Below are 27,977 nucleotides of genomic sequence, written 5' to 3'. Positions count from 1 at the left end.
TTAGAATGCAAAAAATATATACATTTTGTCTTCTTGTATTTTATAAGGATTGCGGATGATAGGCAAAATTCCAGAAAAGTGCAGTTTCCATTTAAGGAATAATTATACTTCTATTATAAATATATTTATTGAACATGTAATATTCACATATATACTGTATATGCTAAAGCACATTCATGTAATGTTAATAAATCCTAGTGACCAGCCAGATAGTCGACGATAGGCAAAATCTAACAAATTCGATTTGACCATGAAAATCCTTTGTCAAAGACAGCCCTAATACTCAGCATGCAAAAATATGGGGAAAAAATTTATATTTTGTTGTTTTTTAAGTGTATTCTATCTAAATATTTGACTAATATATTCCTTTAGCGTCGAACGTTCGCTCTGATGATCCATGGATCAAAGTGTATGCAATGTGTGCATGCAAGCCTTCTGTTTTCCAACCGCAGCATGTAAACTAGTGACAACATCAGTCCTCAGTCTCATCCAATTCCAAGGATGCAGTTGAGCAAAATTTCAGAAGAAGCCATCCTTCCCCATGGAACTAAAGCAGGTGACACCAGGAAACACCCACCCGCTTACAGAACCATATCAGTACGTAATTGAGTCTCCTTTATCCACATTTTTGTTCAAGTCCATCACATTGTTAAATAAATCTACAAAGCTCAAGAGGAAATGCACAAGAGCTTGGTGGGTCTTGAGTAGACAAGAACATGCTTAGGTCTTCTTCGTCTTTTTGTCTCAGGTCTCTAAAGTCTGTCTTGATCCAAAACGTTCCAATACTTGATTGAAGTTATTTAAAGAGTCATAAAATGATTTGTTTTTCTACATTTATTGTGGTCTACATAACATGTAAAGGTGGCTCTTTGTTCAAAATTTTGCAAAGATTATGTTTTACAGACCATCTTCAAGCCGCTTTCTGAGGTCTCCTTGGTATGTGTCGTTTTGTGGGCGGGGGGGGGGTCTTATTTACGTGGCTCCACTTCAGCTGCGTCATCTCCCTGTCAGCCATGTTGGAGTTTTTAGCACTTCCACATCGAGTCTACTGACATATGTAAGTTAGAACTATACGCTACTTTTGATTAGAAATGGCAACAGAAAAAAAAGGAACTTACTGACAACAACGTCGGACTATAATAGTGGACTCGTGCAAAGCCCTTTAGGTAAATCTCTACCATATATGGAGATATCCGCGGACACCACCAATGGGAAAATGTCACAAATTGGGTACATTCCAAACAGCTCATTTGAAGGAAGTATGAAGGAAGGCACAATTGTTTTATAAATATATCTGCCATGCCTCCATGGTTTATCCATCCATCCATCCATCCATTTTCTACCGCTTGTCCCTCTTTCATTTCAAATTTTTGGGACTCATGCAGATCCCAAATACACACACACAGGTACCAATAAATGTTGTATCAAAATTAACCACACAATGATGTGAACATTGATGCTTGAAACTGACTGGACTGCAGGTTTCTGAAAAAGTACTCGCAGTTGAAGTGGACTCAGATGAACGCTGCCGTAGCGGCCATATTGGCAGCGTGCATGTCCATGTTCATGTTGGACTTCTCCTTGAGTTTGGCTTGCAGCAACATGTGCTCCACCACTCCCACCCGCACGTCCATCCTCACGATCTCCTGCTTCAGTTTGCTCAAGCTCTGCTTGATCTTCACCACCGCTGCTACACGCGCACACACACATACACACACACATACATGAGATGGAGCACACTGTCTAAAAAAGTGAAGATGATGAAGAAGCATCACCTCCATCAGACATGCTGCTTCCTCTCTCCTCCATCTCCTGTTTCACTTTCTCCAGCTCCTCACTCATCTGGAAAATGTCACCAAACATCTTAGTCACTATGTCGTCCTAGATTTTGGCGCTGACGAGTCACTAGTGTGGTGGTTATTATCAGCTCATCATTATAACTCCTATCTTCTAAAGCTGACCTTAAAGGACATCTTATTTATTATTTGCTATTAAATACAATTTCAGCTGTCTTTGAATACCACCACATTAGTCACAAGTCATTGGTCACTGCCAAGACGGATGTCCACTAGCGTGACAAAGTACTGCACGGCATGATGCGTTCACCGACCTCAGCCAGGACCCGGGTCCTCTGGGCCACACCCCCGCTGGCAAGCTGGTAGCGCTCTCGGACCTGACAGAGGACAACGACAAAACTTGGAGAAAAGCTAGCTGCTAGCTTTCTCGGGACTCGTAAAAGAGGAAGGCAGGGCTTTACCTCACTTAGTTTGGCCTGAGCACCGCGGTACTCGCTGATGACGTCTTCCAGCTGCTTGTTGATGTACTTCTCTCGACTGGATACCTTCTCCAGTGTCTTACTGATGTCCACCTGAACTTTGTCCAGATAGGACTGACAAAAACATCATAATGAGGCGACATGAGGAGGCATGTAGAAGACACTTTGAGGAAGCATGAAGAGGAGACATGGAAGACGTATGACGAGGAGTCATTAGAACAAATGGAGCAGGAAGGCTTGCTGGAAGCGACGTCGCTGATGAGGTCATCCAAGAAGGGAGGCATCGTAGCGGCATCATCAAAGACCTCACAGCAGGAACATTTGTGGGGCATCTTTGTACTGAAGAACGCTGATCAGTGGACCTATCTTGCAGAGTTTTTACTCAGAAGTGGTCTTTAAACTATAACTTTAACTTTAAACTAACCCATAAACTATACTTTTTCTGTCTTGGCACTTGGTAGAGGCGGTCGCATTTCTTCTCTCCCTGCTTTCTCTCTATGTTTTGTCTTGTCTATACTTTTAAGAGCCTCTTTCTCTGCGCTGTCCTCCAAAATCTAAAGACCTGACATGGAATTGATAAGCTGGACTCTCGACTCAATTGACAAAATGTTCATGACGAGGATCCTGGATGCCCTGATGGAACAATTGCTGCAGGGTAAGTGAGAGACTCCTGGGAGAAATGGAAAATCATGTGCCTCTCTTTTGCTTTCCGCCGAGAACGTGGGAGACATCTAACTATTTGGAACCGTGATCACAGGACTTCTGCTGATTGTGCTGGGCATTACTTTGGTGTATCGTCAAATTTGAAAGATGATGGCAGCCGTTCCAGTAGCCCAAAGGGTGCCCGTTGCAATGGAAGGCATGGGTCGAGCTGTGGGAACACAGACTGTGGCGATTTCTGAACTGAATTGTAAGTTGGATCACATCACTGATAAGACTTACTGAAATGCGAAAATTGATCAACTTGAGAGCCAGCATGGACGATTAGATCAGACAAGCCATTAAAATGTCTGTTCGCTTGGAAAACAACAAACTTTAACTACGATTCGACTCCCTCAAATGGCCTTGACGCTGCTCATAACAGAAGAAGGCTGTTCTAAAAACATCCTCCGAAGACACCTCAGTGATAGCCGCTCTGACCTCCCTCCCTCCTTCAACAACACCTGGGAGTTGAACTTTGCTTGTAATGTCTGCAAAGCAACTCCAGGCCTATAGACACAACATTTTAGATTCCCCTGGGGACAGTAAGGCCATACCCCTGTTCACATGTATACCATTTTTAGATAACGTTCAGGACAAAGCCACTCGGCAGCACCAATGTCAGAGACATGTTGACAAAGCGCCATTCACAGCTGGAGGTACATGTAACCAGTTAGTTTCTCAATTCGACTACATGTCGACACATGTGCAGGAAGGAGCCAACCTTTACATGAAGGAATTGACGTAACGGAGATGACATCATATGGGACTATAGGTTTTAGTGATGTCCAACACAGAGGACTAACATTCATGACCTAAAGTGTTCTTTCTGTGGCCAACGTGTGATATTTCAAACAACAGTCCCTAAACACACCTTGGCCTCTTGGAGTGAGGACTGGATCCCATCCTGGTGCTGGTGCATCTGGTCCACATGGATTCTCCAGTCCTGCAGCCCCAGAGAACAATAATAAACCATAGCAAGAATGCAAATTAACATGCAGTAAAAACAGTTTGCTTGTTTGTGACCGAATGTAGCTAAGATAGGCTCCAGCATCCCCCGCGACCCCGAACGGGACAAGCGGTAGAAAATGGATGGATGGGTTTTGGGTTTATTTGTGCGCCTGAAAGAGTGGTAGCAGCTCAGAGTAGCTCCTGAGACTTCGTTCATTTTTACTTTATTCTTGGTGTTCTTCTCAACTTTTTTTTTGCTTTTTTATCACTTTTCTTTTCCATCAACCACTGATAATGGTTCTTGGGTGTTTTTGTCACTGTTTCTTTTCGTACCGTTTTGTGTTTGGCTGCGCTCAGTTGAGCGGCCGGCCCTTTGTGTACACACGCAAGGAGCTGATTGCACTCTTCATGCCCCCAGGGCATTGGGAGCGTGGCTGGACATTCCCTGGGACCTACGGAAAAAGCACCGGGGATGCCGTGCCGGCACAAAGATGAAGGAGCGGAGAAGGAAATTTAAAGGGGAACATTGTCACCAGACCTATGTAAGCGTCAATATATACCTTGATGTTGCAGAAAAAATACCTTTTTTTTTTTTTAACCGATTTCCGAACTCTAAATGGGTGAATTTTGGCGAATTAAACACCTTTCTATTATTCACTCTCGGAGCGATCATCGGGAAGAAATCCGCCATTTTCTCCGCACACTTTACCTCTCTGAGCTGCCACCTTACCGTGGTAGAGGAGTTTGCGTGTCCCAATGATCCTAGGAGCTATGTTGTCCGGGGGTTTTTATGCCCCCTGGTAGGGTCTCCCAAGGCAAACTGGTCCTAGGTGAGGGATCAGACAAAGAGCAGCTCGAAGACCTCGATGAAGAACACAGACCAAGGACCCAGATTTCCCTCGCCCGGACGCGGGTCACCGGGGCCCCCCTCTGGAGCCAGGCCCGGAGGTGGGGCACGATGGCGAGCGCCTGGTGGCCGGGCCTGTCCCCATGGGGCCCGGTCGGGCACAGCCCGAAGAGGCAACGTGGGTCCCCCCTCCAATGGGCTCACCACCCATAGCAGGGGCCATAGAGGTCGGGTGCAGTGTGAGCTGGGCGGCAGCCGAGGGCAGGGCACTTAGCGGTCCGATCCTCGGCTACATAAGCTGGCTCTTGGGACGTGGAACGTCACTTCGCTGGGGGGGAAGGAGCCTGAGCTAGTGCGTGAGGTGGAGAAGTTCCGGCTAGATATAGTCGGACTCACTTCGACGCACAGCAAGGGCTCTGGAACCACTTCTCTTGAGAGGGGCTGGACTCTCTTCCACTCTGGCGTTGCCGGCAGTGAGAGGCGACGGGCTGGGGTGGCAATTCTTGTTGCCCCTCGGCTCAAAGCCTGCACGTTGGAGTTCAACCCGGTGGACGAGAGGGTAGCTTCCCTCCGCCTTCGGGTGGGGGGACGGGTCCTGACTGTTGTTTGCGTTTACGCGCCAAACAGCAGCTCAGAGTACCCACCCTTTTTGGATTCACTCGAGGGAGTACTGGAGAGTGCTCCCCCGGGTGATTCCCTCGTTCTACTGGGGGACTTCAACGCTCATGTTGGCAGCGACAGTGAAACCTGGAGAGGTGTGATTGGGAAGAATGGCCGCCCGGATCTGAACCCGAGTGGTGTTCTGTTATTGGACTTTTGTGCTCGTCACAGATTGTCGATAACAAACACCATGTTCAAGCATAAGGGTGTCCATATGTGCACTTGGCACCAGGACACCCTAGGCCGCAGTTCCATGATCGACTTTGTAGTTGTGTCATCGGATTTGCGGCCTCATGTTTTGGACACTCGGGTGAAGAGAGGGGCGGAGCTTTCTACCGATCACCACCTGGTGGTGAGTTGGCTGCGATGGTGGGGGAGGATGCCGGACAGACCTGGCAGGCCCAAACGCATTGTGAGGGTTTGCTGGGAACGCCTGGCAGAGTCTCCTGTCAGAGAGAGTTTCAATTCCCACCTCCGGAAGAACTTTGAACATGTCACGAGGGAGGTGCTGGACATTGAGTCCGAGTGGACAATGTTCCGTACCTCTATTGTCGAGGCGGCCGATTGGAGCTGTGGCCGCAAGGTGGTTGGTGCCTGTCGTGGCGGTAATCCTAGAACCCGTTGGTGGACGCCGGCGGTGAGGGATGCCGTCAGGCTGAAGAAGGAGTCCTATCGGGTTCTTTTGGCTCATGGGACTCCTGAGGCAGCAGACAGGTACCGACAGGCCAAGCGGTGTGCGGCTTCAGCGGTCGCGGAGGCAAAAACTCGGACATGGGAGGAGTTCGGGGAGGCCATGGAAAAAGACTTCCGGACGGCTTCGAAGCAATTCTGGACCACCATCCGCCGCCTCAGGAAGGGGAAGCAGTGCAGTGTCAACACCGTGTATGGTGGGGATGGTGCTCTGCTGACCTCGACTGCGGATGTTGTGGATCGGTGGAGGGAATACTTCGAAGACCTCCTCAATCCTACCAGCACGTCTTCCTATAAGGAAGCAGGGCCTGGGGAATCTGTGGTGGGCTCTCCTATTTCTGGGGCTGAGGTTGCCGAGGTAGTTAAAAAGCTCCTCGGTGGCAAGGCCCCGGGGGTGGATGAGATCCGCCCGGAGTTCCTTAAGGCTCTGGATGTTGTGGGGCTGTCTTGGTTGACAAGACTCTGCAACATCGCGTGGACATCGGGGGCGGTACCTCTGGATTGGCAGACCGGGGTGGTGGTTCCTCTCTTTAAGAAGGGGAACCGGAGGGTGTGTTCCAACTATCGTGGGATCACACTCCTCAGCCTTCCCGGTAAGGTCTATTCAGGTGTACTGGAGAGGAGGCTACGCCGGATAGTCGAACCTCGGATTCAGGAGGAACAGTGTGGTTTTCGTCCTGGTCGTGGAACTGTGGACCAGCTCTATACTCTCGGCAGGGTCCTTGAGGGTGCATGGGAGTTTGCCCAACCAGTCTACATGTGCTTTGTGGACTTGGAGAAGGCATTCGACCGTGTACCCCGGGAAGTCCTGTGGGGAGTGCTCGGAGAGTATGGGGTAACGGACTGTCTTATTGTGGCAGTTCGCTCCCTGTATAATCAGTGTCAGAGCTTGGTCCGCATTGCCGGCAGTAAGTCGGACACGTTTCCAGTGAGGGTTGGACTCCGCCAAGGCTGCCCTTTGTCACCGATTCTGTTCATAACCTTTATGGACAGAATTTCTAGGCGCAGTCAGGGCGTTGAGGGGATCTGGTTTGGTGGCTGCAGGATTAGGTCACTGCTATTTGCAGATGATGTGGTCCTGATGGCTTCCTCCGGCCAAGATCTTCAGCTCTCACTGGATCGGTTCGCAGCCGAGTGTGAAGCGACTGGGATGGGAATCAGCACCTCCAAGTCCGAGTCCATGGTTCTCTCCCGGAAAAGGGTGGAGTGCCATCTCCGGGTTGGGGAGGAGATCTTGCCCCAAGTGGAGGAGTTCAAGTACCTCGGAGTCTTGTTCACGAGTGGGGGAAGAGTTGATCGTGAGATCGACAGGCGGATCGGTGCGGCGTCTTCAGTAATGCGGACGCTGTATCGATCCGTTGTGGTGAAGAAGGAGCTGAGCCGGAAGGCAAAGCTCTCGATTTACCGGTCGATCTACGTTCCCATCCTCACCTATGGTCAAGAGCTTTGGGTCATGACCGAAAGGACAAGATCACGGGTACAAGCGGCCGAAATGAGTTTCCTCCGCCGAGTGGCGGGGCTCTCCCTTAGAGATAGGGTGAGAAGCTCTGTCATTCGGAGGGAGCTCAAAGTAAAGCCGCTGCTCCTCCACATCGAGAGGAGCCAGATGAGGTGGTTCGGGCATCTGGTCAGGATGCCACCCGAACGCCTCCCTAGGAAGGTGTTTCGGGCACGTCCGACCGGTAGGAGGCCACGGGGAAGACCCAGGACACGCTGGGAAGACTATCTCTCCCGGCTGGCCTGGGAACGCCTCGGGATCCCCCGGGAGGAGCTGGACGAAGTGGCTGGGGAGAGGGAAGTCTGGGCTTCCCTGCTTAAGCTGCTGCCCCCGCGACCCGACCTCGGATAAGCGGAAGAAGATGGATGGATGGATGGATGGACTTTACCGACGAAAGCTATGCTACGACAGAGATGGCAAGAATGTGTGGATATCCTGCGACACTCAAAGCACATGCATTTCCAACGATAAAGTCAAAGAAATCTGCCGCCAGACCCCCATTGAATCTGCCGGAGTGTGTGAGCTATTCAGGGACAAAGGTCCTCGGTAGCACGGCAAGCAATGGCGGCAGTTTGTTCCCGCAGACGAGCGAGCTAAACCCCCTGGATGTCTTGGCTCACACCGCTTCTACCGTCCCTTATGCCACCGAAGATGATCAAGAGAAGAATATCGACCCTAGCTTCCCTTGCCTGCTGACATCAACTCCAAAACTGGACAGATCAGCTTTCAGGAAAAGAGAGCGGATGAGGGTACGTCTACAGAATATATTAATTGATGAAAACTTTATTCATTACTCGCGGTTTTACGTAAATTATTATACATAAACTGTGTTTACCAATAATTTAGCTTAAAAACATTTATTTTTTTCAATCAAAAACAGCACATTTAAAATGCTGAAATCGTGGAAAAATATATGTTCTTAGCGCGCCTGAAATGGGCTGTCTGCACTCTCAAAGTGCATGTTGTTGCCAAATGTATTTCATATGCTGTAAACCTAGTTCATAGTTGTTAGTTTCCTTTAATGCCAAACAAACACATACCAATCGTTGGTTAGAAGGCGATCGCCGAATTCGTCCTCGCTTTCTCCCGTGTCGCTGGCTGTCGTGTCGTTTTCGTCGGTTTCGCTTGCATACGGTTCAAACCGATATGGCTCAATAGCTTCAGTTTCTTCTTCAATTTTGTTTTCGCTACCTGCCTCCACACTACAACCATCCGTTTCAATACATGCGTAATCTGTTGAATCGCTTAAGCCGCTGAAATCCAAGTCTGAATCCGAGCTAATGTCGCTATACCTTGCTGTTATATCCGCCATGTTTGTTTGTATTGGCATCACTGTGTGACGTCACAGGAAAATGGACGGGTGTATATAACGATGGTTAAAATCAGGCACTTTGAAGCTTTTTTTAGGGATATTGCGTGATGGGTAAAATTTTGAAAAGAAACTTCGAAAAATAAAATAAGCCACTGGGAACTGATTTTTAATGGTTTTAACCCTTCTGAAATTGTGATAATGTTCCCCTTTTTAGCATGCGATTCCCTCTGTCCTCATGGGGAATGTGCGGCCTTTGGCGAATAAAATGGATGAATTGTTCGGGCTCATTCGAACTCAAAAACAGTTCGCCGTGACACTTGGCTACACGCGGACTTCTCGGACCACAGGGTGTCTTTACCTCACGGCGAATAGAGACACACTCCTGAGCGGTAAGAAGAAAGGCGGTGGGATTGCCATCTTGGTGAACGAGAGGTGGCATAATCCTGGACATATTACAGTAAAGGAGTGTGTTTGTATGCCGGACATTGAACTTCTGGCTGTAGGAAATCGACCATATTATTTGCCAAGGAAGTTTACTTCTGTCATCTTCATCGGAGTGTACATCCCTCCTTTTGCAGACGAGGCTGCTGCTTGCGACACAATACATGCCACGTTTGCCAGGCAACAGCCCAAACACCCCGATGCCTCGCATTCTCATTTCGGGTGACTTTAATCATGCGACTTTGGACTCAGTTTTACACACTTTCCACCAATTTGTGCACTGTGCTACACGGGACAATAAAACTCTGGACCTACTGTATGCTAATTCCAAAGATGCATACAGTGCCACTGCTCTGCCCCCCCCCCCTGGAATGGCCTGATCTCAATCTAGTGTTTTTAACACCTCAACATGTTCCTGCTGTGAGGAGGCAGCCTGTCTTAACAAAATCAGTGTGGAGGTCGAGCCAGGAGGAACGTCTCGCCCTGCAGGACTGTTTTGAGACCCCAGACTGGGACGTGCTCTGTGAGCCTCACGGGACAGACATTGACTGCATTACAGACTGTATCACAGACTACATTCATTTCTGTGAGGACTCCATCATTCCTACAAAAAACTGTTCACTGTTATCCAAACAACAAGCTCTGGATCACCAGACAGCCAAAGGTGCTGCTGAATAAAAATGAACTTGCCTTCAGATCTGGTGATCGAGACGAGTTGAGGAGGATACAGTGGCAGTTTAAAGTTAAGCTGCGGGAGGGGAACGATACCTAAAGGAGGAAGCTGGAGGCCAAACTCCAGAAGAATAATACTCGGAATGTGTGGAACGGCATGAACACGATCACTGGCTTCAACATCAAAGCCAAGCAGCAGAAAGGGCGTGCAGATAGAACCAATGAGCTGAATTTGTTTTTAAATAGATTTAGCACCTGCTGGCCTTCCCCCCACTACTCCTGTCCTCACACCTCTCCAGATAAACAATCCACACAGTCCTACTCTTCTGCCTGCCACCACTGCGTCACATTTCCCCACTACAACCCCCACTATCTATTCTTATATTTTTATGCTGCCCTATTTATTTTGCTGCAGCTGTTATATATACTGTTATCTTGTAAATGATAACTGTGATTTTTAATATATTGTATACAGTATATATATATATACCGTATATATATATATATATATATATATATATATATATACTGTATATATATACACTGTATATATATATATATATTTTATATATATATATATATATATATATATACTGTATACATATATATACACTGTATATATATATATATATTTTATATATATATATATATTTTATATATATACATATGTATATATATGTATACACATATGTATATATATATATATATATATGTATACATATACATACATACACACATATATATATATATACATATATATATATACATATACATACACATATATATACATACACACACATATACATACACATATATATATATATATATATGTCTTAATAAGGTTATCCAAAAAATAGTGCTCGATACCGTAGTAGAGCGCAATATATGTATGTGTGGGAAAAAAAATCACAAGACTATTTCATCTCTACAGGCCTGTTTCATGAGGGGGGTTCCCTCAATCATCAGGAGATTTTCCTGATGATTGAGGGAACCCCCCTCATGAAACAGGCCTGTAGAGATGAAATAGTCTTGTGATTTTTTTTCCCACACATACATATATATATATATAGATATATATATATGTGTGTGTGTGTGTGTGTATATATATATATATATATATATATAAGGGGTTTAAGGGGTTATCCGCCTTAGTGTAGACATAGCCTTAAATTAGACTACTCTGTAATCTGTCATCTGTCTCCTTCTGCAAGATGAAATAGAGAAAAGACAATAAGTAATTTGACCTTTTCCACAACAGACTACTCTTGGTCTGACCTCTAAACCATCTGACATTATCTGATGAATTCACAAATAAGCGAGAAAATGAGAGGGACCTAAACATTTTTGGAAATGTGAATATTTTACTGTATGCAATGTTACTAATTGTAACCACTACTCAGTGCTTTATATTTGTTAAATAATTGTGTTTCTGTATTTCCTCCAAACTTTGCAATCATATTAGGAACAAAAATAAATTTGAGATGAGCAACAATTTAATTGAAATGCAAAAAGTAACAATTTATACAGGAAGACATGTTTCAAAACCCTCAGCAGCCCATATTTAGTGTTGCAGAGGGGTTAGTGCGTCTGCCTCACAATACGAAGGTCCTGAGAAGTCCTGGGTTCAATCCCGGGCTCGGGATTTTTCTGTGTGGAGTTTGCATGTTCTCCCCGTGACTGCGTGGGTTCCCTCCGGGTACTCCGGCTTCCTCCCACCTCCAAAGACATGCACCTGGGGATAGGTTGATTGGCAACACTAAATTGGCCCTAGTGTGTGAATGTGAGTGTGACTGCGGTCTGTCTATCTGTGTTGGCCCTGCGATGAGTTGGCGACTTGTCCAGGGTGTACCCCGCCTTCCGCCCAATTGTAGCTGAGATAGGCTCCAGCGCCCCCCGCGACCCCGAAGGGATTAAGCGGTAGAAAATGGATGGATGGATGGATGGATGGGGACACTAAAAAGCAAACCTAAAGTCTTTAAGGGTGCCATGTTGATCTAAAAAGATTTTAAATTCACTGAGCACAAGTTTTCCAGAATCTTTTGAGAGAACAAGAGCTTGGAAATGGGCTTAAAAAATGGGACAACAGTGGGATGAAGGCCGTTTTTTTTTAACCGTGGTTGCACTGTTGCATGATTTAAAGGTAATTTGTGTTTAAAAAAAAATAAAGAATTCCGGGAAAAGTGACAAGTTCTGTTCAAATGTCCTGCATGCACTGAATGTTTTCTTTTTGGAAAAATTTCCCAATTGTGGAACAAAAATTGTCCATTTATTTTCAATAGGAATGTTGTTTTAGAAAATATGTCAGTTGATCAATAAAGAGCTAAACATTTCTGTTGTTTGATTGGTTTGAATGATTGGAACGTTGGATTATTACCTTGTTGTCGGTTCTGATGGTGACTTTAAGAAGTGGCAGGACTCGTTCCACTTCCAGATTCCACTCGGCCGCGTCCACCGTGGACTGCAGGATGTTGTCGGGTTTAGCCAGCGCCGCGGCCGCTTCCTATAGTACAATCAGAGGCAACATTGTTGACTGTGATTGCTCACAATACAAGCTGTCAGGCAGTTCGCGTGAGCTCACAGTGCGACTGCTCTGAAGGGTCAGTGCCTCCAAGTCCACCAGGTTGACCTCGTCTTCATCAGGCTCCTCCTGAAAAGACAAGACAAGGTAAAATGACTGGATGGATGGAAGGAGCCTACGGGGAGACCACACACCATCATCTCCTCCACTTTGTTAAAAGCCAGCTCTGTGTCATCCTCCATCATCGACTCTTCTTCTGCGTTTTCAGTCGGGTAGTTTGGCCTGAAATGAACGACACAAAGCAGGCACGTCACATTCTGCCATGTGCATAAACACACACACACAATAATCACATAATAAGCATTCATACATATGCACTTACACATATTCACAGACGCACATACACAATCATATATACACCTTTGTATTTGTTGTAATATGAAGTCACATGTCTTTCGGTATTGCCCTAGACTAGGGTTGCATGGAAGTCAACATGGGGTTTTATGGTCAAAAGTCATTCATTTTTGAAAGACACTAACTTAAGGGCCATAAAAGGCCACACACACACACACACACACACACACACACACACACACACACACACACACACACACACACACATTATACAGTATATATTTGCTAACCTATGCCATCCACATTTCCATCCATTATATACCACTTATCCATATCGCTCTAAGCATATATATGAAACCGGCACTCATCCTTGATCACGTGTCCCATGTTAGGTATACGCCTCTGGCTAGGCCATAGCTCAATTCTTCACCCACGTCAGAATCAGGTGGACCAAACGCTACATATGGCGCTATGCACATAGAACTCATTAAAGGGCCAAATACTATTAACCACGGTCCAGTACAAATGAGAGAAGGAGTCAAGATGACTTTGTTAGATATTAGTATTTTTATTTTAGAAGAAGTCCTCCTAAAGGTCAGATAGGCCGACTGGTTCAAGCCAGCATTGTTTCTCACTTCATGCTTACACATACTTGCTAGTGAAGAGTTCAGCCTTAACACTATATAAGCATGGCTCGGCTGGTGGAGCGGCTGTGCCAGCGACTTGAGTGTTCCGGGTTTGATTACCACTTCCGCCATCCAAGTCACTGTTGTTGTGTCCCTGGGCAAGACACTTTACCCACACTGGTTTAAATGTAGCTTAAAGAATGTAGATAAAGGGTTTCACTGTGTAAAGCGCTTTTGAGTCTCTAGAGGAAAAGCGAAATATAAACATAATTCACTTTACTTCACAATACTTACTGTTCCTCATCTTGTTCTCTCTCTCTCTCAACAGTGAATCTAAATATATTGCTCTTATTTTTAATACATCCATCCATCCATCCATTTTCTACCGCTTATTCCCTTTGGGGTCGCGGGGGGCGCTGGAGCCTATCTCAGTTACAATCGGGCGGAAGGCGGGGTACACCCTGGACAAGTCGCCACATCATCGCAGGGCCAACACAGATAGACAATTTGTAAAATATTTAAACTGTGTGATTATTGACTACACCCGCATTATCCTTGTTGGAATAATTGTTTGTAAGTTATCACAAAAGAAACATTGTATTACATTATGTTCCTGATGAGAAGATGAAGGCTGTCTTTCAAGGCCTAACAAGAGGAAGAAGGCTCGTAAAACTTCACTGTGATTTCAACACGGACAGATGGCAGGATCTGCTCAACTTCCAGAGGAACTCTCTTTGAAGTGTTAAAAGAACTCTCTTTGAAGTATTTCACAAACTCTCTTCCAACTATTTGGTAACCGAGGTCAACGCTATTTACGACCCGCTGCCCTCTTGAAGTCACTGTGGTCAGGAGACGGGAGGGGTTATCCATTGTCCTCCAACACCTGCCCCAGCTGGATCCAGGAAGAGCCCAAGCCCGAGAAATCCTCTTCTTGGTCTTCAAAGCGACCGAAAACAATGACTGTTTTACATACGTCCCATTCCTGCTGTGACATGTGTTGGTGCGTGAACATTGAACATCTGAATAAAAGAGGAGACGAAAACCTTCTTCGTCAGAGCGTGGTGCAGGACTGTACAGAGAGTGCAGTGGCCATGTTTCTCCTCAATATTGAGTCCAAATTGAATTCTGTCTCTGTTTGATTCCTTGCCTTTTGTCTTGTTTAATAGATGTCCTCAGTGTTTGAACGTGACAATCCTCTAGCCTGGGAGGAGTTAAGCCAAGACCCAACACAAACGCCCACATAATCGCACACACGCAAGCATATATACACACACTACAGATGCAACGATTATAGATATTTACTGTATGATTATAGTCTTAGTAACAGTCACGGTTTCACAATTATCATGAATATTATGCATTAATTGATTTATTTTACAAATGATGTGTTATTTATGACTGTTGAAAATAACAGCAATCAAAAAACAATAAAAGTACAAAATCATAAATATAAACAGAGTCTAAATAATAATACACAAATTGATTAATTAATAATAGTATTATAAATATAAAACTATGGTTAACTTTATTGATCCCCCATTGTAACAAACTCAAGTGGTATTGTCAACAACTGTCATCCATGCCTATTTATTCATTTTTAATTATCCATTTTATGCTGTGTTAATAATAACTGGAATGCACATAATTATATCTCATGGTATAGCTCCTGACGTTATGTTAGTGTTTTTCACTTGCTATCTTAACTTACAATGTCTACAGTTTATTCAACACAGACAGGAAAAAGCAATCTATAACATTAAATGGTCACTGAATGAAGCTCTTGGCAGGAGTACCCGTTGCTGTTTGTTTACAATGAACTGTCTCAATGCTAAGCTACTGATTGTAAATTACACGTTTATATTTAACTCAGTTCTTCAAGAAGTCACTTGCCACTACCATAATTTAACTCAGTTATTATGTCTTACCATTACTTTGGCGTTTAAAGGTGATTCCGTGAATGCTGCATCATATTGGCAGGTTTTGCAAATGGGTGAGCTATTGTCTTCAATGACTCCCTGGTCATTTTTAAGTACACAGCATATTCCTACACTGCTGACTTCGGCTTTTTTCGGGTTGGTAACGAGTTCTTTACGTGTCTGGCCATAGATAAAGTTAGGGTCACTGGGTCTGACCTAAGCTACATACTTCTGCAATTGGTGCTGCCCTGAGTTAGGGACTAGATGTTTATCTTAACCTAATACCTATGGGATCCTGCATTGCTCCATATGGCTGCGGGCACCTTGGGACCACTCTTCTCACATCTTAGAGGGACGTGGCATCGACGAGTATGAATGTGTGAGTGACACTTACGCACAACCCTACCACCAAAACGAAAACCATGTCCCATCACATTCCAACAGATACTACAATAGTAAAACCAGTTAATTATTGCATCCTTAATACACACACACACACACACACACACACACACATATATATCCTAGCATACACAAACACACACACACACACACACACGAAGGAGATATAGATACATCAAGGCACCTTTTAAAAGAGAAGCCCCGCCTCCTGAGGGCCTCATCAGCGAGTCTGTCCAGCACAAAGCAGACGTGCTCGCCCGAACCCGACTTCAGTTTAGAGGGCGGGAAGTCCACCTTCAGCTCCTGCTGAGACACACACCTGTCAGCACATTTGTACTTCCACCAAGCAGAAAAAGTGAAAAGTAAAGGAATTAGTAAATGTGTTGGGCCCACTTAGAAAATGTTACATTAATGACTTTAAAGAAGAGATTTTACAAAAGAACGCAGCTCTGCCAGGATGTTGGACACAATGGCGGTGGGCTCGTCATCTTCTTGAGGTATGGCGAAGGACCTCCCACACGCGTTGATGAGCCAGGCCGCCATGATGGTGAACATGTAGAACTGCTCGCCAGGATTGGACGCCAAGTACCGACTGGACACAAAGTAATGTCTGCAGTGTGTGGGGGAGAGGGGTGGGGGGCAACATAAACATATCAAGACATGATTTCTCTTTCTTTTCTTATATTCTATTCTGATATTGCTAGCTTGCTCACCATATAGTCATTTCTATGTATCTGTGTAAAGAAAAATATTATATAAAGCAATTAATTATAATCAATTGAGAGAGCAGTCCATTCTGCTAAGATGGAAAATATTTCTCTATCAGTAGCATCATAATTTGAAAACTTTATTTAGCTTCTTAAAACGTCTTCATCATCCCCAATTGGGCAATTTGTTTATTTTGGGTCTTCCATCCATCCATCCATCCATCTTCTTTCGCTTATCCGAAGTCGGGTCGCGGGGGCAGCAGCCTAAGCAGGGAAGCCCAGACTTCCCTCTCTCCAGCCACTTCGTCCAGCTCTTCCCGGGGGATCCCGAGGCGTTCCCAGGCCAGCCGGGAGACATAGTCTTCCCAACGTGTCCTGGGTCTTCCCCGTGGCCTACCACCGGTCGGACGTGCCCTAAACACCTCCCGAGGGAGGCGATCGGGTGGCATCCTGACCAGATGCCCGAACCACCTCATCTGGCTCCTCTCGATGTGGAGGAGCAGCGGCTTTACTTTGAGCTCCCCCCGGATGACAGAGCTTCTCACCCTATCTCTAAGGGAGAGCCCCGCCACCCGGCGGAGGAAACTCATTTCGGCCGCTTGTACCCGTGATCTTGTCCTTTCGGTCATAACCCAAAGCTCATGACCATAGGTGAGGATGGGAACGTAGATCGACCGGTAAATCGAGAGCTTTGCCTTCCGGCTCAGCTCCTTCTTCACCACAACGGATCGATACAGCGTCCGCATTACTGAAGATGCCGCACCGATCCGCCTGTCGATCTCACGATCCACTCTTCCCTCACTCGTGAACAAGACTCCGAGGTACTTGAACTCCTCCACTTGGGGCAGGGTCTCCTCCCCAACCCGGAGATGGCACTCCACCCTTTTCCGGGCGAGAACCATGGACTCGGACTTGGAGGTGCTGATTCTCATCCCAGTCGCTTCACACTATTTTGGGTCTTGCATACCTGTAAACACTTGAGACTGTAAAATAGTACAGAGTATTATTTTATACATTTGTTTTATATTTTAATATATGTTCTATGTTAATCTTGTTGAATTTGCATAGTTATTTACTCAGTATTTCAATAAAATTTTAACTCATCTCGAGTTATCTTAGATGCTTTTCAAACTGGCAGAATTGTGACATTAACCAAGATCAGATGATATGAAACTAATCGTGACAGCAGTAGCCTCCAGCGCCAAAAGATTTTTACAAAATCACCAAAAAACTCTCAAAAGTCATTCACTGCAGCACTTCTAGCTTCAAGTCAACGAGGCGATATCGCAAAATATCAGAATCAGATTTATTGGCCAAGTATGTTTAACACACAAATAATCTGACTTGGTAGACTATGCCTATTTCTTCAATGCAAGAAACAAAGACAAATGCACCAACTATCATTTTCAATAGCCCGTGATGAAACCAATTTCTGTTGTTGAGGGCAAGGGAGATGTTTTTTTGTTTCTTTCCAACTTAATGTCTTTTGGCTGTCAGAGTTTCAACATCAGCAAGATGTTGTTGTCAAATTGTTGTCAAAATCTAAGCGATCTATGATCAATTGTTGATCCATCCATCCATCCATTTTCTACCGCTTATTCCCTTTTGGGGTCGCGGGGGGCGCTGGAGCCTATCTCAGCTACAATCGGGCGGAAGGCGGGGTACACCCTGGACAAGTCGCCACCTCATCGCAGCAATTGTTGATCCAAATTGTAAAATTCTACTGCATTATTTGGTTGAACAGTGAAGGATCGGGTCAACTTTAAGATAAAATAAGGTTTATTTAACAATGGTCACAAACAGATAGTGCAGCATTGGTCTCACTCCCGCAAATGCAACTACCGGCCAGTGTTAATTTCGTTGATTAATAATTTTTGTAGTTATCGTTAACAACCTATTTTCCCTTCATGAAAACTAACTAAGAAACCAAATGCACGTTGACTAAGACTATGACAAAATTAACTGACGTTTTAGTCAAGGAATAAAAACAAGACAAAAAGAAATCCAATTATATTTAATTTCGTCTTGTAGAAAGGTGGGACATGTTAGGAAAATATCCAATCACAGCTCTTTAACAGTGTACATATGAAAGAGGGGCCGGGAGTTAGTTACAAACAATAGCCAATAAGATGCTTTTCCTTGTGATATAATAATTTAAAAAAATCATACTTATTATTATTATTATGACTTGAACATGTTCCACAACGTAATGTGTATTAATCGGGGAGAACGTGACAAGGACAGAATTCGTTTTGATACTATGATGCCATCAGCAGGTGAGTCATCGTGACATCTATACAATTGTAAAGTAAAGCAAATTTTATCGTATTACTTTTTTTTTTTACAAAAAAAAGGACAAGTATTTTTCTGTACCTCAAGGAATCCTTTATTAAATGGTAAATCTAAAGGCAAGATAACTCTCAATGTGGTCCAACACGCTTACTGTCACAAACATGCATCGCTGCGATTGTTGTGACCTCAGGATGCAGGTAAAAGTCTTAATGTGCACCAGGGAAGTGCACAAAAAGCATAAGCAGGCTTGACATAAGCAATGCAAGCAAACGCAAAGCAGTATAACAAATAACTTGCCGGTTTGCTTTGACAAACATAAACAATAACCTTTGTCTGTCAATCCTCCAGCTGTCATTGCAGGGCTGGCAGGCATAATATAGCTCTCTGATTAGTGATCAGAAGCAGGTGCGTCTCCTGATCGCTAATCAGAGGCATGTAAGGGAAACAGCACTCAGGGAGCACGTCAGGAAGTGGAACAGAAAGTAAGAGCGCTGTAAAGGAAACAACAGTGACGTCACGCCTGTTTGCAGACTCGGCAGGATTTTGCACTTCAGCAGCACTGAGAGCAGACTCAGCCAAACTACCTCAGGGTCACATGTGTCAAACTTAAGGCCCAGGGGCCAGATCTGACCCGCCACATCAATTTATGTGGCCCGTGAAAGCCTGGAAATAACACGCATCAATAAAGTACTTTATCTGTTCTTACTAAATGTATTCGTTCTTTCCGTTTTGACAGAAAAAAATACATTAACTGCATGCAGTTGCATATATTTGTATTCAATAGTATCTAATAATCAATCAATCAATGTTTATTTATATAGCCCTAAATCACAAGTGTCCCAAAGGGCTGCACAAGCCACAACGACATCCTCGGTACAAAGCCCACATAAGGGCAAGGAAAAACTCACCCCAGTGGGACGTCGATGTGAATGACTATGAGAAACCTTGGACAGGACCGCATATGTGGGTAACCCCCCCCCCCCCTCTAGGGGAGACATTTTTGAAAATAAAAGATACTCAAATGCCTACTTGATTTATGTATGAATCTGTACTAATAATTTATTGCATGTTAATAATGTAATACATTTGTATGAATTCAGGTTGGAAAGTAGTTATAATCTGTAATAATAATGAACTATCAGTTTAGTGTTTCCTAATAATGTGACAAATACACTGTCATACATGACAAAATTGTTTGTTAAAATAAAATACATATCTGTTTAACTACAATTTAAAAGCAAGTTATCCATTAAAGGTGCCATATGTACTAATGTGGCCAGAAATGGTACTGCAATCAAGGTCAAAATACTGTAGTCCCCTCCCTCGCTCCCTGACTGAGGTTGCCAGATACGCAGCCAAATCCAGCTTGTTCGACTGGGCTACTCCAAGGAACTTCAAACTTCCACTGCCTCTTACTCTGGGTTGTGGTGCTGGGACCATAATAGCTGAATACTAGACAAGCGTTTTGTCAATAAGCTGGCTGGTAAATTTGGATGAGGTCCGAGATATAATGAGGTGCCAGTCCATGCAAAGCTTTAAAACCAAACAGCAAAATTGTAAAATAAATTATAAAATGAACAAAGGAGCCAGTGCAAAGTCTCAATAATTGGGGTTATATGCTGGCCCCTGTTAAAAATCGTGCTGCCGTGTTCTGGACTAACTGCTACCGGGAGAGAGCATTTTTGGATAATGCCAGCATTAAGTGCATTGCAGTAGTCCAGGCGACTTGAAATAAAAGCATGCACGACTTGTTCAAAAAGGTTAAAAGATAAAAACGGTTTTACTTTTGCTAAAAAACAAAGATGATAAAAACACAATTTTAAAACGCCATTGACTTGTTTGTCAAGTTTAAAATCACTGTCTATAGTGACGCCAATGCTGGTGACTTTGAGACACACATCATTTTGCAATGGTCCCAAGTCAATGAGGGCCAGACCAAAAACTAAAATTTCCGTTTTACCCTCATTCAATATCAATATCAATATCAATATCACAACAAATGGCAATCATATCTTATTGTCAGTACGATCAGAAAACAAAGATTAAAACAAACTACAACCAACACTAGCAATTGTTATACTGGCGAAAATAAGTAGAGCATGCTTAGCAGCCTAATGTACGCCCAAAACTAAAGAGGAGACATTTTACCAAGGTATGCCTATAGGCTACACAAATTAAGAATTATTTTATCATGTGATTTGGCTGTCTCCATGTTTCACATTGCCATGATGACCGCCGTGCTAATGTTAGAACCCATGTCCTCAGTGTATTAGCATATTGCCAACGAAATAGGCACTGACACCACTCATAAAATATATTTTGCCCTGTTAGTTCGAATACACATCGACATACAGGCTAACAAGCATATATTTCCCCCGTTAGCCTATATGTAGATGTGTCGTTGACCGGGCTAGCATGCTAAGCATTATTTACACGAGGAGTGAAGCACCATCACACTAAGCATTCGTGCACGAACATACTAGCTTAGTTAGACAAGATCATAGACTGTATAGGACAATATAGTTTATATATCCATTTCCTTTAATTATGAGTAATAAGAATACGTAATTGCCTGATTTGCCTATTAGGAGGAAATTAGCAAGCTTGACGTTAGATGAAAAAATGTTCTCCGCCTTCAATCGTCTCCATCTTTCAAAATCCTCATTTTGTTCTTGGCTTTGTCATGAATAAGTTCAGAACCATAACAACGCCTTTTAGATTTACTAAAGTCCGACATGTTTAGTAACTTCACCAGTGGCAGTAGCCAGACGAAGAGGGCGGTGCGTAACTGGCAACCTGGATGTGACACACTCACGGACTTCCTAATTGGCCAACGGTAGTGGATGGGACATTGAAATGAAAACAATAACAAGATTTTGGGGCTGTAAATATAATTTTGAAATTAGCATATCCTGGCTGAACTACTGTTATCAGTTATAGAGATATTCGAAAAGAACATGTTTTATTAATGCATTATAACGTACCAGGGCCATTTAATGATGACTTGACATTAAATTGTTACATACGGCTCCTTTAAATTTGACATCGTAAAAATTACAGTCGCCAGAGTTTTACCGTAAAAAAAAAACCTGTGTTCATCCATTTATAGTAATGCACGGCAAAAACAACAACCATAGATTTTTCGATAAAAAACTGGCCGCTCAGTCTACAGCAGGGGTGTCAAACTCAAATACAGAGTGGGCCAAAATTTAAAACTGAACAAAGCCGCGGGCCAAGGTTGAACAAATTAACCTTTTAATAGGGACCCAAACAAGTTTTGCATTGAATATTGAACAAGCAAGGCTTATATAACTTTATAGTGACATGCAAAATCGAGTTTCAAATAATAATAATAATAATTAAAACATATCAATGGCATATCAAATACAATTTAAATAAAAATGTAATGCCTCTTTTTCTATTTGCAGCCTTCTGAGGGAGGTAAATATCAACATTAACTTTTTCCACAGGCTAATAAATTTGAAAATAAAATAACAATGAATAAACCAACCATTCAGGACTTTAAACTGCTCAGTTTGCAACACACTGATCTAATCTGATGTGCCCAAGCCAGATACCTGGCATCTTTTCTTGGATGCTAGTTCATTAATGTCGGGGCTCAGGCTTTGAGCTGAGGCAACCTTCATTATCGAACGAAGGTGTTCATCAGTCATTATATCTCGTAGTCCACCCGGACCACAGTCTTGGGGGCGTGCCTTAAAGGCACTGCCTTTAACGTCCTCTTCGAACTGTCGTCACGTCCGCTTTTCATCCCTCTAACAACGTGTCGGCCCAGTCACAAGATATGTGCGGCTGCTGTACGTACACACACGTGAATACAACATACTTGATCAACAGCGATACAGGTTACACTGAGGTTGGCCGTATAAACAACTTTAACACTGCTAGAAAAATGTGCCACACTGTGAATCCACACCAAACAAGAATGACAAACACATTTCGGGAGAACATCCGCACCGTAACACAACATAAACACAACAGCACAAATACCCAGAATCCCATGCAGCCCTAACTCTTCCGGGCTGCAATATACACCCCCCCCCCCCCCCCCCCCCCCCCTGTTTGGTGTGGGTTCACAGTGTGGCGCATATTTGTAACAGTGTTAATGTTGTTTATACGGCCACCCTCAGTGTGACCTGTATGGCTGTTGATCAAGTATGTCTTGCAGTCACTTACGTGTGTAAACAGAAGCCAAATACAACATGTGATTGGGCTGGCACGCTGTTTGTACAGGTTGTAGAGGGTGCTAAAGGCAGTGCCTTCACGGCACGCCCTTAATGTTGTTGTTTGACTGAAAATCGGCAGAAATTCGAGAGAATGGTTGCCCTGAAATTCGGGAGTCTCCCGGAAAAATCTGGAGGGTTGGCAAGTATGACGCTGTCAAGCGCCATTCATATAAAACTCGCGGGCCGCACTAACATTAAATTTTATATTAAGGTGCGGGCCGCAAAAAAACGTCTCGCGGGCCGCAATTGGCCCGCGGACCGCGTGTCTGAGCTCTCTAATGAGTATGCATTAAATGACATGTGTCGGGAATAGCTCTATACATTCTTTGTCTCACCTGGACAGATTCTTCATGTTGTGTTTGGACAGGAGCTCCTCTTCGTAGTTCAACACTTTTAGTTTCTCCAGCAAAGCCTCCATGAGCACAAACACCTGGTGAGGCGCTCCGGGGCCGCGTTCGTCCTCTTCCCCGCGGCGACTGTCGTCCGCCATGGCGACTAAAGATGAACCTTGCGAAGGACAAGAGGGGCCGACTGAATAGGCTAGCGTTAGTACGGTGGCTAAGCTAACACTACTGTTTGTCGCCGTTGCCTGACAACGGCGAGCTAACTAGCTAGCTGAGATGCTAACATGAGCCGCTCACTTCTAGTCAATCTGCGTCAGCGACCTGGCTGGATCTATTCGGCCCAAGTGGATGTCCATAGCATAAATTCATAAGCAGACACCAGTAAGGAAGTTAAATAACCAGATACTCGACTTATTGTACTTTGTTTATATCTCGCAAGACCCTGCAGCTTTTCTTCTACGGCTATTACTCACTCTGGATGCTCTACTGCCACCTAGCTGCCTTGTGCGTAACTTCAATTCACTGTTCAATTGTGTTTATATTGCTCTTCAACCTTCAAATTCGTGTTACAGAAAAAAGCATCTCAATGTAGTGAACCTTTCTTCACAGAAAACTGTATTTTTAAGACTTTTTGAGGCCTTTGTTAGCTTTTGCAAACGTTAACAATAATTATTGGGTACAAATACACCCCCATCACAAGCAGAACGTTGGTTCATCTGTTTATGATTTTTGTTGTTGTTGTTTGCTTTTCTTTTCTTTTTAAAGAAATACATTTTTATGCCGACATTTGTTTTCTTTCTCATCCTTTTTTTATTTAATTTTTTTATAAACCATTATTTATAAAATGCCTCATTTACGTATAAGCAAAAAAATAATAATGATCAAAACATGTACAGAAACAGTGCAAAGGCAGTACAAAACAATGCCAGGGGGTTGTAAACTCAATAAAGCAACTAAAATAGAATGCAATATATATATACACCGCAGTGACGTGCGGTGAGGTTCATGACTGGTGAGGCACTGACTTTCAGACTAATTTTTAACAAATACAGCTAAAATGAAATTATTTTGGTTACTTAGTGAAATTGATTTATATTTGCCCAACTCAAAATTGATTGGAAATTAAGCAAGCTAAAAATCACCCTTGATCCCATAAAAACACATCAGACCAAACCTGGTTGGTATTTTTGATGTAGAATAATCCGTAATTCAACAATCTTGAATATAACACCACAAGATGTCAAAGTTACTTGCAAACACATACCAAAATGTTGCGTTTGAGTGAAAGCAAAACGTCAAGAAGTACATTTTACATAAAGACCAAGATGTCAGATTTGCGTACCAACACAGACCAAGAACTTAGTTTTATATTAACAAAGATGTCAAATTGACTTGATACAAAGCACAGAGAACTCATTCTTAGTTATACAACACCAAGAAACAGTTTTACCTTTTCTTAAATAACTCGAGGCAAACTTTACGAGAAATGGTTGTCCAAAATAGCTTAAAGTGGTGTAAAATTAACACTCAGCGCCACAAAGGAAACTGCAAAAACACATTTGATGCCTGCGCAAGTGTGCTAATGTAGCCATTAGCTTTAATGTACTAGAGTTAAAGAAAAGAAAACAAGGCAAATACAAAATTCCCATGGATCAAATTGGCAACAAACACAAATAAATAAGAAAAACTTAACATTCACAGACCAGGAATCTGATATTAATGGGATGGTAGTAGCAAATATCCTTTGAAAGTTAGCAAGTAAAAACAAAACATGAGAACAGTACTAGCTATAAAAAATTTAAAAAAATCCAAAATCTTGAATCGAACTCAATCCATTTATCCTGAGATGAGTGATGAAACAGAGGAGAGAAATGGATGTGGGGCAAATAATTCCCCACATCCATTCCTTCTCGGAGTGATCTGCAGAAGGGGGTGGAGAGAAAGTACCCGCACTCTTTTTTTACGAAGCCACGCTGTTGTAACACGTGCTGAATGTGGCTTGGTATTGTCTTGCTGAAATAAGCAGGGGCGTCCATGAAAAAGACGGCGCATAGATGGCAGCATATGTTATTCCAAAACCTGTATGTACCTTTCAGCATTAATGGTGCCTTCACAGATGTGTAAGTTACCCATGCCTTGGGCACTAATGCACCCCCATACCATCACAGATGCTGGCTTTTGAACTTTGCGTCGATAACAGTCTGGATGGTTCGCTTCCCCTAAGGTCCGGATGACACGATGTCGAATATTTCCAAAAACAATTTGAAATGTGGACTCATCAGACCACAGAACACTTTTCCACTTTGCATCAGTCCATCTTAGATGATCTCGGGCCCAGAGAAGCCGGCGGTGTTTCTGGATATTGTTGATAAATGGCTTTCGCTTTGCATAGTAGAGCTTTAACTTGCACTTACAGATGTAGCGACAAACTGTATTAAGTGACTGTAGTTTTCTGAAGTGTTCCTGAGCCCATGTGGTGATATCCTTTAGAGATTGATGTCGGTTTTTGATACAGTGCCGTCTGAGGGATCGAAGGTCACGGTCATTCAATGTTGGTTTCCGGCCATGCCGCTTACGTGGATTGCTTTCTCCAGATTCTCTGAACCTTTTGATGATATTACGGACCGTAGATGTTGAAATCTCTAAATTTCTTGCAATTGCATTTTGAGAAACGTTGTTCTTAAACTGTTTGACTATTTGCTCACGCAGTTGTGGACAAAGGGGTGTACCTCGCCCCATCCTTTCTTGTGAAAGACTGAGCATTTTTTGGGAGGCTGTTTTTATACTCAATCATGGCACCCACCTGTTCCCAATTAGCCTGCACACTTAGACTTAGACTTAGACAAACTTTAATGATCCACAAGGGAAATTGTTCAACACAGTAGCTCAGTTACAATGATGGAAAGTGTAAGGATGGAAAGGACAATGCAGGTATAAATAGACTAATATAGCAATAAAAAAAAATCTAACATATATACGAATATATACATAATATGTGTACAGTATATTATATATATAGATATATTATATTATGTCTATAACATATATACAATATATACCAATGACCATGTACAATATTACAGTATATGTGACAGCAGCAGCATAAAATAGAGAGTAGATCCAGCAGAAAATAGAAAAAAACCATTAAAAAGAAAGAGAAGTAGCTAACATGTCAGGTGTCAGGTAATAGGCAGATATCATCTATTGCTGTATGGCGAGTGATTATACAGCTGGATGGAGTGTGGAATGAAGGAGTTCTTGAATCGCACAGTGCGGGAAGGAAGCTGAAGGAGCCTGTTGGAGTATGAGCTCTGCTGTCCCTTAATTGTCAGGTGGAGTGGGTGGGCAGGATTGTCCATAATGGCCAGCAGTTTGTCCAATATCCTCCTGTCCCCTCACTGACACAAACGCCTCCAACTGCGTGCCAGATTGGCCGGCTTTCCGGATCAGTTTATCAATCCGGTTTGAGTCCCTTTTGCTGGTGCTGCTCCTCCAACCAACCACTGCAAAGTACAGTGCACTGGCCACAACAGACTGATAAAATATCTCCAACAGCTTGCTGCACACATTAAAGGACCCAAGCTTCCTCAGGAAAAAGAGTCTGCTCATGCCCTTCTTGTAAACAGCTTTGCAGTTGTCCTTCCAGTCCACCTGTGGGATGTTCCAAATAAGTGTTTGATGAGCATTCCTCAACTTTATCAGTATTTATTGCCACCTTTCCCAACTTCTTTGTCACGTGCTGCTGGCATCAAATTCTAAAGTTAATGATTATTTGCAAAAAAAAAAATGTTTATCAGTTTGAACATCAAATATGTTGTCTTTGTAGCATATTCAATTGAATATGGGTTGAAAATGATTTGCAAATCATTGTATTCCGTTTATATTTACATCTAACACAATTTCCCAACTCATATGGAAACGGGGTTTGTACTCCTGCTACGAGGGCTTTGCCAGATATCTCCACTAATGAGGTGGGTCCCGCACTTCACCCAGTGCTCGAGCGGGACTGCACAGGTACCATTGTTATAGATCCTGTTGTGTCCGACCCACTGGAACCCATCGATTTCTTTGCCGCTAAATGCATTCCCGAGAACGTTATCCAAGGCAAAATGTGGCTGACCCTCTCCTGGTTCGTGACCTATCTGCTGGGTCGGGTCTCAATTGACTCCTCCCGCCTGGGCATGCTCCAAGGAGTGGTCATCCTCCTGTGGATGATGCTGGACACAGTTGCTGTGTTCTGGGAGCCTTTGGGGATAGTGGCCACCGTCCTCGAAGCAGTGTCGGTGGTCCTCCTGGTGGCTGTTCTGCTGGCCCTGACCACCCTTCCTTGCAGCTTCAGACGACAGTGGCTGTAAAGACTCGGGGCCGTGATTCTCTGTGGCGTTGGCTGGGGAGCCCTCGCAGTCGTCTCCTGGGCCGAATCGAGCTCGTCAATCCTGATGGCTGCCTGGTTCATGGTTTACGGTGCCCTTTTCCCGAGTTGTTCGTCCCTGGAAGGGTCGAGTCCACCACCTAAAATCCGAAGT

The 27,977-nt window shown here is 43.7% G+C and overlaps 1 protein-coding gene across 5 annotated transcripts; it reads right to left on the bottom strand.

Moving 5' to 3' along the window:
• Positions 1-816: 816 nt before the first annotated feature.
• On the bottom strand, positions 817-23,938 carry ift57 (intraflagellar transport 57 homolog (Chlamydomonas)). Of its 5 annotated transcripts, XM_072915212.1 has the most exons (12): positions 23,749-23,938; positions 23,443-23,614; positions 16,297-16,471; positions 16,046-16,197; positions 12,758-12,845; positions 12,624-12,692; positions 12,420-12,545; positions 3,849-3,920; positions 2,258-2,389; positions 2,111-2,173; positions 1,776-1,842; positions 817-1,690 (listed from the first exon to the last, which is right to left on the bottom strand). In XM_072915212.1, the coding sequence occupies exons 2-12, from the start codon at positions 23,595-23,597 to the stop codon at positions 1,515-1,517; spliced, it is 1,275 nt and encodes a 424-aa protein (XP_072771313.1). In that variant the 5' UTR covers positions 23,598-23,614; positions 23,749-23,938; the 3' UTR covers positions 817-1,514. The 5 variants fall into 5 exon arrangements, with proteins under 5 accessions (XP_072771313.1, XP_072771312.1, XP_072771314.1 ...); XM_072915211.1 differs by having other exon boundaries at positions 23,443-23,938; XM_072915213.1 differs by having other exon boundaries at positions 817-1,687; positions 23,443-23,938.
• Between the last annotated feature and the right edge of the window lie 4,039 nt (positions 23,939-27,977).

This window comes from Nerophis lumbriciformis, linkage group LG19 (genome assembly GCF_033978685.3).
Source record: "Nerophis lumbriciformis linkage group LG19, RoL_Nlum_v2.1, whole genome shotgun sequence".
NCBI lineage: Eukaryota > Metazoa > Chordata > Actinopteri > Syngnathiformes > Syngnathidae > Nerophis > Nerophis lumbriciformis.
This window is presented reverse-complemented; position numbering and strand designations above follow the sequence as displayed.

Excerpts from the sequence above, each read along its gene's own strand:
- ift57 (XM_072915211.1), bottom strand. The coding sequence starts at position 23,597 with ATGGCGGACGACAGTCGCCGCGGGGAAGAGGACGAACGCGGCCCCGGA. Across the intron at positions 12,693-12,757 it reads ACAAAGTGGAGGAGATGATG|GAGGAGCCTGATGAAGACGA; the intron begins GTGTGTGGTCTC and ends TTGTCTTTTCAG. Across the intron at positions 1,843-2,110 it reads GGACCCGGGTCCTGGCTGAG|ATGAGTGAGGAGCTGGAGAA; the intron begins GTCGGTGAACGC and ends GACATTTTCCAG.